This window comes from Halichoeres trimaculatus, unplaced genomic scaffold (assembly GCF_033239565.1).
Source record: "Halichoeres trimaculatus isolate MK-OKI-2021-1 unplaced genomic scaffold, fHalTri1.1 fHalTri1_scaffold_23, whole genome shotgun sequence".
Taxonomy (NCBI): Eukaryota; Metazoa; Chordata; class Actinopteri; order Labriformes; family Labridae; genus Halichoeres; species Halichoeres trimaculatus.
In genome coordinates, this window is record NW_027437201.1 from 4,731,110 (window position 1) to 4,749,165 (window position 18,056).

General features: G+C 38.0%; 1 protein-coding gene across 4 annotated transcripts in view; it reads right to left on the minus strand.

Annotated features, from left to right (window-relative positions):
- Nucleotides 1-4,618: 4,618 nt before the first annotated feature.
- Nucleotides 4,619-18,056, minus strand: part of pax2b (paired box 2b) — a 37,791-nt gene continuing 24,353 nt past the window's right edge. For 2 of the 4 annotated variants that reach the window (XM_074663876.1, XM_074663875.1), the window contains exons 8-10: nt 9,861-9,962; nt 7,594-7,680; nt 4,619-6,337 (exon numbers count right to left, since the gene is read on the minus strand). In XM_074663876.1, the coding sequence (XP_074519977.1) occupies nt 6,216-6,337; nt 7,594-7,680; nt 9,861-9,962 (311 nt within the window). In that variant the 3' untranslated portion in view covers nt 4,619-6,215. Of the gene's footprint in view, nt 6,357-7,593; nt 7,681-9,860; nt 9,963-18,056 lie in introns of all 4 variants that reach the window. The other 2 variants (XM_074663878.1, XM_074663877.1) reach the window with 1 other exon arrangement.

Genomic DNA, 18,056 nt, shown 5'->3' on the forward strand with positions numbered 1-18,056 from the left:
AAAACGGTTTAAATAAAGAATATACAAAAAAAAAAACAATAGAGTACCACAAAACAAAAAAAACTAAACAAAAAAACCAATAGAGTACCAAAAAACAACAAAAAACAAACAAACAAAAAAACCACTGTTAGAGTAGAAAGAGGATATAGAGAGTATTGCACTTACTGGAGGGATAATGTACTTCACAGTCAGATTATAGCAGACAGAAACAAGTTTTCACCAACAGGGTGTTGAATATTTTTTGCAAATTTATGATATTAATCTTGTAAATTTGCCTTTTTTTTCTTACACATGACCCTGATTCTTCGTCGTATCAAAAATAAAGTCTAAAAGATGCTTATGTTTTGTCAGTCTGGGTTGTTTTCTTTAATTAAATGAATGTTTCATTAGCACAGACAATGACAGGTGCTGATTAGAGCCAATCACATGATCCCACTCCTCTTATTTATACACTGTATACACATTAAATGATATATATATTTATATTCCAGAGGATGCTGGTTGTCATCTGGCGTGCTGCCGTCAGTCTGAGCGTGATTGACAGAAACATCCAGGTTCACAGTTTATTGCTTCCTGAGGAGAGAGCCAGATATGCCAATTTAGACAGGGAAGTGACAAAAAGTTTCCATCTAAATAGAATAATTCTGCTTCTGGGAATTCTCAGCCGGGGGAGAGGGTCGAGTCCAGCCCCCCCTCCCAGCCTTCCTTTAACAAGGGCTGTGAATGACAAACATATACGGCGGTTAGAGGCTGACAGAACATCAGCTTTTGATGCTTCACAGGGGAGCTATGAAATAAACAACAGACAGAGAAATTGAATTACAAAGCAAAAAGGGGGTCTCTCCTCATGGGAGCAGCAGAAAACTACCCTGCTAGGTTTTAGTGGAGCTCATTTTCTTCTGAATTTGAAGAGAAGTGTGTTATGAAGGATAAAAAAGGAGCATCATACCCTCTAAATCTCACATTTTGATTTCATATCATATCACTGCTTGCATCAGCCCATAAAGAGCACTTTTTACTATTAAAATTATTTTAAAAATCACCTTTTCAGTAAGATATGAACGTCTGAGCTGACACCCAAAAGCGCAACAACTTTATTGTCCAGTCCTTTTCCTGTCTGACATCATTTCAAATGTACACACCGCTTTATCAGCCGCCACCACAGCCCCAAATCCTCCACAAATCGCGCGGCACAGCTAATCAGAACAGTGTCCACTTGTTGTAAATCAATAATGATATAACTAAGTCACACGAGGCGGCGGTGGCGGAGGGATTACGCAGCCAAGAAAAGAGTGAAAATAAGCTCTGAGAGGGATTTCATGCATAAATCTCTCCCTGCAACTTAGCACAAATTGAATTCAGGCACAGTGGTAGAAAAATTAATTCAGCTTTACAAAGCGGGGAGAGGTTAAACACTTTATGTGCTGCTCAGTGATCCAAATCATGGAGAAAACATTTAGAGGCATTCTCAGTGTAGCAGCTGCGCAGGAAGTGATCTTTATACCTGGAAATACGTTTGACTCCAGAGGAGTCTCATTACAGACACCTGAACTGATGTGTGCCAATAATTTAACATCAATAACCACAAATAAGTTTCTTCTCTGGTTAAATCTGTTTTCTTTATTATATTCTCTACAAAGTGTTGCAGTAGTTTTTCCACTAATATTTATACATTTATGCCTTATTTAAAGCTCCAATGTGTGTGTTTATGGTGGTATTTTTATCGTATGTGTCAAAAACAATGCTTTCTGCATTTCTGTGTCAGATGTTTGGTTTTTCCTTTAAAGGTTCATATAAATTTAGCAAAAGATGATGATTTAGAATATTAGCATTGGATTTATCCACTGATGTTGATTAATTTTGCATCATTAATGTTAGCTGCGCTGTAATTGTGTGCTACTTGATGTGGTGTTTCCTAAAGTCTTGCTTAATTTCAGCTGTTTGGATTTCACTAAATCAAACTCACTTCTGAAGTTAAAAAACTAGTTAAGTAATCATTGAATAAACAGTATTTCTTTTTATCTACAACAACTTTTGAGAGTGTTTACATGTTGAAGAATTCTTTTGAGTCTCTGACTTTAAGTTAAGTAGCAAAACGGGCCAGTTCATGTATTCCAATAATAAAGTTAGCTTTAAATTTTTCTTATAAAATGTCCTTTCGGAACAACTAAATTATGTTCTTTCTAAACTTTATTTCATTTTTTTCTGAAGGTGGACTCTTAAGTTTCTAAGTTAGTGAGTAACTAAGTAAGTCTTTAATTATATAGCTCTACTGCTCACCACAGTTACAAAGTGCTTCACAAGAGAAAAAAAAAATACCATCAAGAAATACAGTGGCCAGTAGGTGTCAGACAATTTGCAAAAGCAAAGACACAAATGCAAACCCCACAACCCCACAAGGTAAGTTAATGATTGTTTTCTTTTTTAACTTTACCTAAGATAAATATAACTTTGTAGAGGTGTCACCTTGTGATATTGTTCATAATAGCTCTTTATTTACTGAAATTGTGTCATCTTATAATTGGTTTTATGAATCAGTCATGTCTTAATGTTAGCCTCATAGCGATATTCATCATAGCTGAAGTTATAAAAGAAAACTGTTTTCTTACTTTCACAACTTTTCTGTGTCCGTTAGGATAACTGACCTCTTCTAACTTCCATTGTGTCCGTACTTCCATTGTTTTGTGGCTTTTGCGTATTGTCTGACACCTACGGGCCACCGTACATTAGAGGTGTGACAGACAACAGTCAGTTTACATCAGTCCAAACTATAGACTGTAAAAAAAAAATAGACGTCATCTTTCTCGGCTCGAAGTGAGGTCGCCACAAAAACTGCTCCCCCTGGTGGTTGGCTGCAGTATAGGTAAAAAAAAATCTGTCTCTCCAGTCATTCCAGATGAGCTGTGGTCAAACTTTAAAAAATTAATACTCCTCGTAGAAATGTTTCTCACGTCCGATGGTTGTGGTGATTTGAAGATATCATTTGGCTGCCTCGTATCCAAGTCCTCTTTTTTTTCTGAAAAGTTTCGTTTTCATTAGTTATATTAGGTTGAAAATGAGGTTTTACGTCATGTTTAGCGAGTTGACGACCTTGGTGACCGGCTGGAGGCATAGGGGGTGAGAAGCTCACGGACATACACAGTTGCCTCACCATGGAGGGCTTTGTCCAGATTATGTTATGGAATTAAAATTAGATTTTTTTTTCAATCCTAATCAAATTTAAGATGCCTTTTCTACTCTGGATGCAGAATTGATGTATCTCATTTGATTAGCTGAACATAGTTATCGAAGTAAAATGTTGTCCTACTAAGCTGCGTGAAGAAAGTTGCTCACAACCCAAGTGAAAGGTTAAACTTAAGTGATTACATTTAGTATCTCAACTTGTAACTGTTGCTATTTGCCTCCCTTGATGAAACCGTGACTGAACTTTGATTTGATGAAAAGTTTAGAAAATCATCTTCTTAAGTCTATTTGATACAAAGTTTTTGAGTAATGGTGGCTCAGCAGGCAAAAAAGGTAATTTTGACTGTTTTTGGACTGTACAACATTCAGTAAGTTCTTTGCTGAACAAAATGTATGTTGTATATTCTTTGAAGTGTTTAAGTTTAGAATTATAGTGCAATACCTTAAATTCCTAAGGAACCACACCTAAAATACTGACCACACCCAAATAAGTGATTCAAAACTAGTGTGTGTCCTTAAATCATGTACCATAAGTACACTTGCATGAAATGTAGGGTGTGCACTTACTGGAACAGTGCACAAAATCTTACAGGGTCATGTCGTCCAAAATCAAACACTGAAGCTTTGCACTTACCTGAAACTATGATCATATTTCACAACCGATCATAACTGTTCTTCTGTGTTTTCATTGATTACGTCCATTAACTATTGTTTGATCTGTTTATCTGTTTGATCTGCTGCCCCTTCCTCTCCGTAGCCAATATGGCGACCATTGAGTGTGACATGAAGTGTCCACCGTTCCACACTTAACTTTGTGACTGTTCTGAGTTCGCAAGCTGAGAAATCAAAGTGCACTGTGTTTTTCCACACTGTCAGTGTGAACACACTCAAAATAGTGTCATAGTGTGGTTTGGGACACAGCATTGGTCTATGCTGAAGAAGGAATCTCAAGATAGAAAAATGCTTCATCCTTCAATTTTTGTGAAATACCCAGAGCTGTGCAACCTGCCACTTTGAGCTTATTACCGCAGATTTTTATTTTTTTAATTTTATTTATTTATTTTTTAATAAAATGAATTTAAATAGCTTCAAAACTCCCTTGTAACTCTTCAGTACTTAAACTAAATCTCACCAAAGTGGCAGGTTGCACAGCTCTGCTAATGTCTAAAACAACCTTAAAGTTTCATCCTGTTCACATTTATTGTTTCAAAGGAAATAAAAGCGTTAGCATATCAAACTGTCAAATGCAGAATTTGAGAGAAAATGAAAAAAAGTTCAGTCCCAGATTCTCAGAAACATCCTCCAGCCTCTTTCTGCGTAAAAGATTTCAGACACTTTTATTATTGTACAAGTGAGACCAGCATAATGAAAGTGATAATACCCATGAACATGAAAGACATTTTTTCTTACTGTATTTACAGAGAAGTGTCTTCACATCACACACAAAAAATCCTTCTACAAAATGAACCATTTGTAAATAACATAACAATTAAATAAACTCCACCTACCTTTAGGTTTACAGCTGAATATGCATATGATGACCATCTCTGCACTGCATAGAATTTATACATATACTTTTCCTCATGAACAACGTGGGTTTGTCCTAATAATAACAACAATAATAATAATAATACTGCTCTCATGATGCATAAAGGCGGCCTGTAAATTAACAATAACAAGAACTAAGTCTTTGGCAAATGCGAATACATTCACTTGACAGATGGAGAAAGAATAATTCCAGCTGGAGTCAAAGAAACACCTTGGCGTGGAAAGTGTGGGAGGAAACATGTTTAAGGCATTTAGCTGAAATCGTCGCCCTGCTTTTTTTTTTTTTTTTTTTTTGTTTTTGACTTTGCATCAGAATCATCCAATCAGAGTGATCCTGGACGCTTCTGGCTTTGAACAGACAAATGTTGTACAGGTTTGAATTAAAATGGCTTTAATTTCTTTTTTTTTTTCTCTGCTGAGTTGAATGCCAAAGACTTAATCGACTTAAATAAAAACCTAAGCTGTGAGGACATGGTAGTGCACGTCAAGGCGGTGACATGATGGGCCTTGGTTTTACAGGGAAAACTGTGGAGCTGTAAGTGCCTTTTCAGACGCAGACTACAGTCAGGTTGGTGAAATAAAGCAAGATATGCATCATCGTTTTCCTGCATAATAACGCTCCAGTGTTGCAAACCTCCAAAATAGTGCAAAAATAACAAAAATACAAACACAGCCTGATGACTTTCTTGAATCCTGACAAATAAGAAAGAGTGGAACACTAGCCAAGCAGTCTGCAGGTTAGGAATTATAAAAATGAAATAAAAAATTACTTTAAGAATATATTTACTAGTTCTTGAAATCTTGCAAACAGAGAGCCGTGGTGATATATTTGCATGGCTCTGTCGATGTTTCTTTATTCATTTCATTTTCATTTTTACATCTTGATTGTGTATCACAGAGAACATGTCCTAATCTTCTCATGGCATCAAAAGCGATCGATTGAGAGTCATGCTGGATGTTTGGTCGGTGACTGTTTCAGATGGATCAAAAAAACTGTGTTTGCCTGCCACAGCCCTGCGTGTGCCGCCGCTAATCTCCTCAGATCTCGCTGCGCTGCCGTCTGAACTGAGAAGGAGATGAATGGTGAAAGGAAAAACAAAAGGCTGCTGCTACATTTGAAAGTTCTGGACAGCGTCCCTGCTGAGAGTCGTCAGGAAAAGGAATGTACAGTATTGATCCATGAGGGTGGAACTGTGACTCTGCTACAGGGGGGAAAAATCTCTGATACTGTTTTCAGTCTTTTTTTTTTTCTGTTGTTGTTTAACCAGCTGCGTGTTGCCACGGTTGATATCATCATGTGTGCAGCGACTTTCTGTGTCTCTGGTGCCGTCTTGTGGATTTTTTTTGGCTTTAAATGTCCAAAAAAGCTTCGTGAAGAAGGAGAGGAGAGGAGAGAAGTCGTCTGGAGTCCCAAAAATCTGTCTCACTGTGTGAGTCAGGAACATGTTACGCGCAGTTTCTCAGTGTCCAGTGGACCATGCCGCTCACACCGGGGCAATATGGAGGCTAAGGCCATGGTCCTGCAGGTTGATTTGGTTTCCATGGTAACTAGTGACGGTCATAGGCAGTGGCAGCAGTGGGAGGGGCGGAGCCTCTCGATGCGGCACTATAATAATAAGGGGAACCTGAAAGTTAACAGAAGAACGAACCATTTGAAACAACAACAAATACAGTTTTTACTACCATTTACCCAATTCACTAAACACTCTATACGTTTATAAAAGACAAAAATGGTGTTTAAGATGGCTTAACGTATATGCTGATGATTCCAACAATTGATAAACTGTTTTTGATCTAACTCTGTGTTCCTGTTGAGATGTTAATGGACCAAAGTGTGTTTTTTTTTTTTGGCTCAAAAAGAGCGGAACAGGGCCAAACAGGGTTGTGTTTCCGATCCACAAAGACTGCAGTCATGAAAATTAATTGTTTTCAGTACTTGTGTATTAATTTAATTCTATTTAACAGTAATTTACTGGTCCTATTTATGTTTTTCTAATATGTAAAAAAAGTTTCCTCATTTTTTCCCCCTGCAATGATTTTCTTTTTTTACAAAAAAAAAAAGCCCCAAAACTGTTGACAATTTTAAGCTAAAATCTCTTGAGCGCTAATCACATACACATAAATTAGAGCTTTTAACAGAATTTCTTACACTACATTTCAATTTTTTCCTCTCAAAAATAAATCAAAGCAGGTCTCTCACTTATCTAACCAGCCTTGCTGCATTTCAGAGTCTGAAATTGCCGTTTTTCCACACATTTTGCTATAAATGACTTGCTAGCTTGCCAAGAATGTTATGCTAGCTCATGACTCAGAAGAAAATGGATTTTCTGGCTGACTTCTTCTGAGACAAATACTTTGAAAAAGACCTCAAATGTGTGCTTATACACTTCATAGATGATAATGGGGTATTTCAAAGCTAAAAATAGCTGTCAAACAGACAAATAGTTAGCATCCTCAGCTAATCTAACACTTGGATCAACATAGCTCTTGTTTACAGAATGGAAATGGAGCTGTAATAGTGTGTCAGGGCAGTTTTCAAAAAGTGGTGAGGTTATCATATCTTTTATTTCTCTGACCTGTGTACTTCATATGCTACAGCTAAGCACAGTCATTACTAGTTTGAGCAGTTAGCTGGCTAACTCCAGCAGCTAATGCCATGTTTGTGTTTTCAGTTTTGAGATTCAGATAAAAAGCATCCCAAACTTTTGAACAAGCAGATTATCATTCTTGTATCAGCCTCAGATCTAAAGCATCCAGTGCTAACCATACTTAGCATAGCTAAAGCAGCTAAAGCTACAGTGTTAATGTTAATGACAAACAGTCAACTGATCGCTTTACTCCAGTTTCGTCTCATCTACTCACTTAGTAATGCTGGGTTGCTGAATCGCCAGGCTTCGTTGTAGGTCGTGTACTGTGGATGACTGTAGGGGTTCCCCGAAAACTCACTCCCTGCAAAACAAAACAACCAATCAATTAGCATTTCAATGCGTCAAACCATTACCCTTTCACATGCAGTCATTTCTCGTCATTCAAAACAGGATGCAATTTGAGGGGGAAAATGATAGTCATCGTCGTGCGCCCAGTCAAGCAAGTAATTTATTTCTTTTTCATTTCACTTAAGTTATGCAACACTGAACAATACAGGATGTGACACTGAAGGCGGCTTTCCTGTCCCATTTATGGATATCTACCCATTCTTCTTCCGCCAGTATATTCCAAAGCGCTCTAATAAATACAGAGAAGTAATAAACAGCTTCATGCATACGTTTTTGATACGCTGCAATAAATCCTGCATCCCTTCTTAAAGGAATTTTTTAACATCCCCGATCTGAAGCCCCTCCGGTGTGAGCTTTGGTGTTTGCTACAAACAGGCTTTCATTGCTGGGGAAGTAACTTGGAGCATGTCAGTGAGCACTGCTGTTGGTTTCTGTCCTTTATGAGACAATAAAGGCGAGATTTTATATGAAGCTGCTGAGAAATGGCTTTGCTTTAACAGTGTTTGGTGCCTGTCACTAAATCTCAGCGGTTCTGTTGGCTGTAGGATGAATGGGGTGTAACACAAAACCACAAGCCATGGGATTAAGGCTCATCTTTGGTGTGTGCTACGTAAGAACAAACGGCAAGTGACAGCGTGTTTGACTTGATGCTTTTCCACCAAAAGGATTTAACATTTTTATGAGCCAAAATCCCAAACTGTGAAGGTGGAATGCTCTGCTACTGGGTGCTAGCTTTGTTTTTAGCATTAGCAGTATGCTAAGAGATGTCAAACATGCTTTTATTTTGAAGTTTCTCATTGCAGTAGAAGGGAAAAAGCAATAACAATGCTTAGAATAACCAAAACTAATGTAAACAAAATATTCAAATATATTTAGAATTTAATGTGCTGCAAAATGAATTTAAAAAATATGATTATTGAGAATACAGAGTTATTTATTACATTATGGGTCAGCTTATTGTGCAAAAACATATTGAATTTAATGAAAAAACAGATGCATGCTTTTTGTTTGTGGAATTTCTCAATTTTTTATTCACTGAAATAGGGATGGGTATTAGAATTAGGTACTTTTATAGGTACTGACCGAACTCTGTCAAAAGTACCGGGTACTGATTCATGTAAAATCAAACTGTACTATGTTTAGGTACCTAAATGCATCCTTTTGACTGTGAGGGAGAGGAAGAGTAGGCAATTTTCCATGCTGGACATGAACACAGCATTGCAAGTTTACATATTGAAGAAAAAATATGTTAAAGTGAAAGAAAAAAATATTTTAAACAAATTAATATTTTTTACCACATAAACCCAACTATTTTTGTCATCCTACTTGTGCAGTTGGATTTTTTCTTCAGCTTTACTCTTATCAAAAGCTTAATTTCAACTTTCAGTGACGAGGTCTGAAGTTTTTTGTCAAAATCGACGAACAAAAACAAACAACTCAGTTATACAACGCTTTTGGCTGAAGTGTTTATGAACCATGTCATGGTGGTCCTTCATAAAGGAGGGAGGAAAGAGGAACAGCCGGAGCCTGTGATGGCTTGTGTGATTGGTAAACGATATGCTAACACAGGACACACTCCACTGGTTTCCCCGAGCTATGCTGTTTAATCACATTCAAGCAAAACGCCGCCTGTGTTTAGGTGAAAATGTGCCTGCCTGTGTGTTAGGAGCAGCATCAAACACTGCATCCCCTCTCTGACCTCTCCAGAAAGACGCTCATTTGAATATTTGCGGGGCTCCCATGCCGCTGCCTTTTGACCCTTGACTGTTTGCTGTTAACCTGAGCTGCAGGTTAAACAGAGGAGGGGAAATGCTCTGCAGCTCAGCGCCAAGAGGAGGCTGCTGCTGTTTATCCACCCCCGGTATGAACGGCCACGCAGAGCGATAATGAGTCAATAAGGCAGAGAGGGAGGGAAGCTGTGCCACTGTCTGATCACTTATTCAGCCTGTCTTATCCACTCATACACTCTGAGCTAATATAAGAGTGTGTGACTCTGCAGGTCAATGTTTACAGTCTCTGTGTAATTTGGTGTCTTCCCTCTGCTCCCACAGCTTCCACATCTGTTTGGATTGAGGACGATGACGCCTGCTTGACTCACTTAAACAAGAAGCACTGACGTCATCTCAAACTTACCAGGAACCATTCCAGCGAGCGTGGAGGTCGGGTAGCTGCCCTGGCCTGTAGGAGGGACGTGTGGGGGATACCCAGGTAGGGTGGTGTTTGCCATATCTCGACCTGGAGAGACAGAGGTAGAGGAAAATACACATCATGGATACTGTGAGGTTGTTAAACTGAGTACAAAATAAGTGTTAAGTATTCAGATCCATCAGTAACATTTGCATTACCGCAATGCAAAACTAAACTTTTTTAAACTTCCCCTTAAAAACTAATTTTTCAGCAAAGTCCCCTGAACAACTGAACAGTATTAAAAAAAAGACTCTAAACTGAGAGATAACGGTTAAAATGAGCAATAGTATGTGATTATATAAGCTTTGATTTTCATTTCTTACTCAAGTTTATTCTACAATTTCATAAATACTTAAGTTGTTTCAAAATTTCTAAACATTAAAGTTCCAGCTTTACTTGAATGTGGATATTTTTGTTTCAAATGTTGCTTTTTTGGTTATTTATGACTGCATTGAAAAAAGAAAATTCAAATTAAATGTTTTCTTTTAAAACTTAAAAAATATATATTTCTATCAAACAGTGTAAAAAAAAGTTAGTGATAATTTTTGAACACGTTACACCTGGTCCAACATAAATCTTAGATTTTACAGATTTGGTTCTGTGGGAAATTCCCTTGCGCCTAAGTTTTAAATTATACCAATTTGTAGAAAGGGTGAATAATGGGCTTGAAATGTCAGTTTGAGAGCCTCGCGCATTTTACAATCTCACAGTGGGACAGACCTAAGACCCCACAGACTTGATGTGGACTTGGGTGGGGACATTGAGATTGGGTCAGTGTCTCTCTGATGTCACCCATTGGTTTTTGAAGCAGAGTTTCGAAGCCCAGAATTTTTTTTTTTATAGAACTTCAGTCAATCTAGTATAAGGCACAGAGAAAGTCTCCTTGTGTCTTGTCTTTTTTTTTTTTTGTTTTTTTTTTGTTTGTTTGTTTTTTGCTTTAAAGATCACATTTTTTAGAATGGTTGCGTATGTGGCTCCTGGGGCTTTTGGTGCCAGCCTCAAGTGGACAATCAAGGAACTGCAGTTTTCAGCACTTTGGCATTGGCTTTATTTCCCATTATTTCCCATCATGCATACAAATAATAACTCTATTTTTGGAAATGTGTCAGTGTTTTATTTTTGTTTTTAAACTTATTTTTTCTTTTCCTTTAATCCTAATTGTAAAGCAAATAAACCTCTTTTTATTCTTTTTCATATTTGAACTTTAGAAGTTGCCTCGTGGTCTTAAAGAAAAATAATCATCCACAATGTTCACTTTTTAACGTTTAGGTTACTACAACATTTTAATTTGTATTTTTTATTGTTTAATTTAAATGAAAATTAATTTTTAATTAAAAAAATGTTTTGTTCTTTTAAAAATATATAAATATGGATCCAAAGTAAAGCTACTGGTCTTAAAAGTTTCTCTTTAGGTGTTTGATAACAAGTAGTCTGAGGTCATTTTATTATCAAACCTGTGTCACACTAACTGTCTCCTAACAGTGTTAAGATTAATAGTTTGATCAGATATAGAAGCACACCAGCCTCAGCAGGACTACACTGACCGTTTAGGTTGGTCAAACAAAACAAAAAGTTAGTTGTGACTGGTCGACAGCTCAGTTTACACGCTGACCGTTGGGTTTTAGAGGATCCTTTAAGTGAACACTGAAGCCTCAGTTCACCTCTCCAACAAGAGAAAAAAACAAGACAACAGATGAATGTGAACTCTGAACCCATGAACACCCGTCCTCATTACGCGGCTCAGACCTGCCTAAATATGGCAGCCTCTGCTGACTCCCACAAAGCACCTCTCGCTCCCTTTTTCCACTGTGGCTGTAAAGTCGGAGCACACAGGCCCCTCTGCACGGCGTCACTCTGCAGATATTCAGCCCTGTAATTAAGAGTGACGGCCGGGCTGTCCTCGCTGACCACAGGGACGTTTGGACAACGGCACGTAACCCCAATCTGCACAGGGGCCGGGGTAAGAGAGGCCCCTGTTATATTGTCAGCTGTGAGGGCCACTTGGACTCGGAGAGGGGAAATCCTCGCCGAATGGAGGTTTAATGAGGAATGAGGAGATGAAACGCGCTGTAACGCCACAGTTGTCCATGTTTTCGGCTTTACAAATGAAACGAGGAAACCGAAACTCTGTGAAGGTAGTTAGGATCAAGAAGATGATTCAACACGGCCTGGTGGACACACTTTGTAAAATCGGAGCTACTTTCTGCATCCTGTAACAGTAAACCTGGAAAATCTCAGATTTTACTCTAAATGTGCTCTATCATAAGCAGCTTATTAGTCTAAGTGAGGGTGAGCCAGGAGGCCTTATGGGTATTTCACACACATATACCGTCTTCTACAGGCTGGCAGGTATACAGGCTGCTGTGGAGGCCATGGGGGAGCAGGGAGTGAAAGTGGTGGAAATGAAGGGAGGAGGGCCTGGGGGTCCACAGGACTCAAGCCTGCCAGGGAGGAAGAAGAGGAAGCAGGGGTGAAGAAGCTCATTTTCGTACCTCAGTGTCTCAGTGTAGTATTAAAAACTGGAGGTAAAACCAGAGGTAAAACATACTACAAGAATAGTCCAGTGATACTCAGAGCAGTCTAAGATGTCACCGAAGACAGTTTAATCAAAATATTTCATTTCATTCCGGTAGATTTCTATAATGTCATACTTGATATAGGAGATTTAACAGTTCTGGGATGTAACAATGGAAAATGATGCATTGCATTGACATAGAAAGTCATGACAAATTGGTATCATTAAAAATGTGTCTGGAAAATTTCACCACCCTGACCTCTTACTGTGTTTTAACAGTGCTTTAAAACTCAAACATGAGGTTAGCTTCCTAGCGGTGCGACCTCTATCCCACTTCCTCCTGTTTCCTGCTCTATCTGCTGTCCTGTCCCCTCTGAATTAAAGCATAAAATAAGAAAATTATAATTTAAAAAACAAACAAAGAAAGGTTAAATGATGAACAATAAATAGTGTTTTTTATTTGATAACAACGTCCTCCAAAAAGCAACTCTAAAGTAAGAAAAGAAGAATTTGTGAACCAAGCAGTCAGAGTGAAATGTTGTACACAGGGATCTTCTTAAAATCAAGCATCAAATATGATGAGAATATATTAAGATTGAAAGAAGTGGGTGTAAACCTGAACATTTGTACTGGACCTGGTGAAATGTGTCTTTCTGTTTAATCTGTGAGCGCTGCAGCCGCAGAGTTAAAGAGCTTTACACAGAAGAGTGAGGTCATGCCGGACCTTTCATTTATAATAAGAATTAGTTAGCCACAAGCCAGTGCACATAAGTCAAAGGGAGCCGGGGGAGTGCTGCAGGTGGGGGGTCCAGCAGGGGTGAGGCCATTGTGTTAGTGAGTGTGCGTGTGTGTGTGCACATGTATGTGTGTGTGTGGGCATGGCTAACTATTGTCTAACTGTCTCAGCGAGCACTGAACCAGGCTTGTTTTTTATTTTTCTTACATGTTTCAAACACACTTTGTAAAAGTGAATCTATTTAAAGAGATTTAAATTCATAAAAAGAACAGGTTAGCAGATTTACAGTGTGCATGCCTAAAGGAAACATCTAATTTCCCTAAATTCATTTGAAAGAGATAAAAAAAAAGAAGTGCTGTGATCATTTTCATCCTGTCAACCCATCATGGTTATTTGATTTCTTTTTCTTCTTGAACTCTAAAACTAAACGTTTCAACACTTCAGCTGACAGCTTTGAGTTTGTGTTGAAGTTGAAAGTTTTTGTTTCTTTGTGTTGAGTTGATACTCTCAAGTCCATTAGCATTTGATTAAATTCTTAGTATTTTCTTTTTAAGTGTTGATAATAGAGCAGAAACGATTCCTCGAATGATTTGAGGTACTCGATTACAAAAAAATACTCGAGTAATTTTCTCCGCCTCGAGGAATCGTTTAATTTTAAAAAAGATCAAAGAGTGGTATTTCAAATAGAGCTGAGGCCATATTAAGAGAGTTTTCAGACCCCTCAAGCTACCTCTTATACAAAATAGCAACTAGCAACAAATCTAGCTTCTTTTCTGGAGTTTGGAGACTAATGGGTCATTCTACGAAACGGGTGCCATTTGGGTCCGCAGCATTTGATGAGATGTACAAGGCACAAAAAATGTGTCAAAGTGTGTTTACAAATGTTGGAGCTACCAAAGCAAGTGCTCTTATTGACATGCTGTATCAGAAAATTCTATTTCTTAAAGAGGAAAATTATCATTTGAAAAATAACTGCTCTTTAACTAAACAAAAATGTATTTTATCCGATTACTCGATTAATCCATGGGATTTTCAGTAGAATACTAGAATTCTAAAATATTCTATAGTTGCAGCCCTAGTTAATGACACAATATTTTGTATTATTTTTAAAGTCAGTTCCAGATTTTGGAGGAGTTAACCTTGTGTTGGTTCGATAAATCTACAGATACCTGATCAATAACAGGCCTGATACTGATCCAGTGCACTGAAGCACAACATCGATACTCAGCTCCAACTGTAACAACATAAACTGAACTCACTTTTTGGTTTTGAAGTTAATAAGTGAAAATTGTTATGTTATTCTGTAAAATCCCAAGTTTACATTTTATCCTCTGTACAAAAGAAAAAAACAAAAAACGAAACCCAACAAGTGAAAGACTAAAAATGTGAAAAACCTGTTTTGTTCGTTTGTTTAACATTTGTGCTCTGAGTGTTTGCCATCACATTCAGTCTGATCCACTGACCGTCAGTAATAACTGCAGCCTGTGTCTCAACCTGTTTTTGTATAATCCAGGATACAGTTGGCAGGCGCTGCCAGAAGCTCTGTGACTGTTGCTTTATGTCCACTTTAAAGCGCCTCTTTCAGAGAGGCGCCGGTTTGGAGAACTCTCTGTACAGCAATGATAGCCTCATTAGCTGCTTGCTAGCCTTTGTTGTGTTTTCAACAGAGATGTGTGTCCAGATTCTCATTAAAAGATGACCTTCTTTAGATTGTCTCTTCTCTTCTGACAGTCCCCTTAGATTCAACGCCAGCAAATCAAGTGGTTTATTTTCCCCTGTCCTCTTTCTTTTTTTTTCCTCTCCTGTGAAAAAATTAAATTAAATACTTTTGGTCACAAAGGCCTGTTGATTTCTGTCTTCAGTCGAGAAGTGGTTTGTAACAGTCACTGATGAGCCTGGGATTCAGTCTTTGACAATCGAGTGTGACGTGAGTGCTGTGACATCATTTAGACTGCTGGAGTCGCTTTTCAAACCTTTTTACTGCATTTTTCCCCAAAACTGAGAAGATTCATGAGTTTATCTCAACAACGAAACAACATTTTCACCCAAACGTCGTCTGATTCTTCTTAACAGAAACACAGGGTGACCTTCTCTTCTCTTGGCACGGATACAAAGTCATTTGTGAACGACTCTTTTGCTCGCAAGAGTATTAAATTTAGCATGACAGGGACACCTTCATGTTTGCTACAACAACAACCACAAAATCTTTGACCTCCATTTTCTAGGCTATATGCAGAATGGGGCAATTTATCACCAGCCAAAAAATCTCAGCACCTAATTAATTACAACTAAGTAAAGAATGTTTGGAGAGCCAAATTGCTTTAATTCCCCAAACGCAGCTGAAAGTCATTCATTATCAAATGTGTGCTCAAAGGTTAGTTTGCTTTTGTGAAGAAGGAATAAGCATTAATTTCAGAGCGTGGGCGTGCGTGTCCCCCTGTGGGGAGACGGGCGAGCCGTTTGTCACCGGGCCACACGTCACTGACGGCAGGTTCGCCCGTCTGAGCTGTGCTCGCTGCTCACTGGACAACGGCGGGTCTGGGTACCCTCCGTGTAGAGCACTCACTCACTTTGCCTAATTGAAGGGAGATAGTTTGTGTTTGCTGAGTGAGGTTTTGTTCATAGAGGGTTCACAGGAAAGGGATAAAAGGCACGCACAGGAGCACGCACAGGAGCAGCTGCTGGAGGAGGAGAAGTGTCATTGACACTCTGGCTTTGAGCCTTTGGAGGCCTCCATTAACAGGCCCAGCAGGGAATATGTTTAAAGAGTCTTGAGTATGCAGTCACCGAGTGGAGATATGTAAAACTCCCACTGAGTGCTCGAGGGGATCCACTCAGCGCTCAGAGATGCCTCTTAAGTCTGAAGCAGCTCTGAGAAAACAGGTGGGCTCTGACTAATTTCAGGAAATACAGACTCTCTATAGAAATAGTGGACAATCGGCCGTATCAAGGCCATCTCTCCATTTATTTCTCAAAAATACACAAAAAAAAGTTCAGGGCTCCACCCTCTGCTATTCATAAATTCAGCCTGCGCTCACACTCTTTGAATCTCAAGCAGTTTGAATGAACAAGAATAAGAAGCAGTCGAGATGAAATCCATCTCTCGAAGGGAATTCATCAAAGAAATTACTTCCCATATCAACAATAGACATTAGCTCACAATATGCAATTGTCCTTTCCACATATTCATGGAACCCTTTGGTGTTTTTATGGGGTAAGAGGGACTATTTAGCAGGTAATACAGCGTTAATGTGGAGGAGAGGGGGAGAGAAAAGGAGCGGCTTTTAATGGAAGTGACTTCTTGCCTCTGAATTTCGATGATGTGCACAATGGCCTTAAATCCCTTTCTTATTTGAGCCTGCTTTGCAGGTACTTTTCAGCCCTAATAGGATAAGCAGAGGACACAAAAGATTTCTATCTCTCAAGTCTTTCACTTCGCCCAGAATCCCGATCTCCAGCAACGAGCGCCTCATGAATCATTCATTTTTAATAGATTATGCAAATTCCAGCAATAAAATCAACAAGATCAATAACTGCAGGCGTTTTAATTGGTGCTGGAAAACATTTTAAGGATGAACATAATCTCCAGTTCTTTACTCCGTAAAGACACAATTAATTTGAAATTGGATCTCAGCCTAAACACTGCAGATAATTTACTACTTTTTGCGAGGCTTAAAATTCCTCTGGTCGGCTTATCGCTGCAAGTAAACTGTAACACTCAGCCATTAGAGACCACACACCTGAGTATCAGCCAATCCAGGGAGGAAGAGCGGAGGAAAGACAGAGCTGAGGAAGCGCTAACTAAATACTAATTAGAGGAAGTCAGAGACGTGTTTGTCCCGTTAGTTTGACCTCTGTGGGATTTGCTTCCTGAGATTTATCTCCAGAAAAGAGATTAAACAAACTTTTTACAGGTAACAAAGTGTTTCACTCGCTAAAATTTGGATTAAAATGATGAATCAGCAAAGAGGATATCGAAATCAACAGATCAACCATGATAAGAGCATCAATGCTTTATTTTTTTCCCATGTAAGGGATGGACTCTGATTTATTCAACATTTCATCAACAAAAGTTTCAAGAACTGTTTTTGTTGTTCTTTTTTCGTCCAGTGAAAATATCGCTGGAGAGAAAATATCGTTCCAGATCTTCTCGCTCTAGAAGAGAAACAAAGTTAAAGATTTTCTCTTAATCCTAAAGTCAATATTTTTACTTTTTAAATATTCTTACTCAAATTCCAATCCGTAAAAGTTTTACTTAAATTTTTTTTCGTTTTTTTTTTTTATCATTCCATATCATTCCAAGTCTTAATCTGTAGAAAAACCTCAACCCAATGAAAAATTTTCTCTTTAATTTCAAAGTAAATATTGACGCTTATTTAAAGGATCTCACGCACAAAGTTTTGCATAATATTTTTGTTGCTTTTCGTCACATAATCCAAACGGATCGTTAAAAAATGGGGCTAATAAAAATATCCACTTTGGCAGAATAAAATTCCAAATTTTTGTTGTATATTTTTCTGAAAGAGGTTGAGATTTCCATCATAATTTAGATAAAATAAATGCTTTCCATTTGATTGTGGCAGCAGTGAAAGGAAAACATCAAAACTTTGTTGCTGTTTTGTGAGTTTATACAAATGTAAAATTGAAAATTTAAATATCGGTCTCATGGAAATATCGCTCTGAATTTGTATCTTTAAACTCAAAGAAATGAAATGAGTATGTTTTTCTTTTACTTCATGTGTTTTATTGTTGTTTTTATGCAAGTTGATATAACTTGAAATTTAAAAGTGAAAATATCAGCCTTTTAGAAATATCGTTCCAAATTTGTCTTAATTTTTTTCTTTGTGCTGAAAAAAAAAAAGTTATACTTCATTTTTGCAAGGGATGTAAA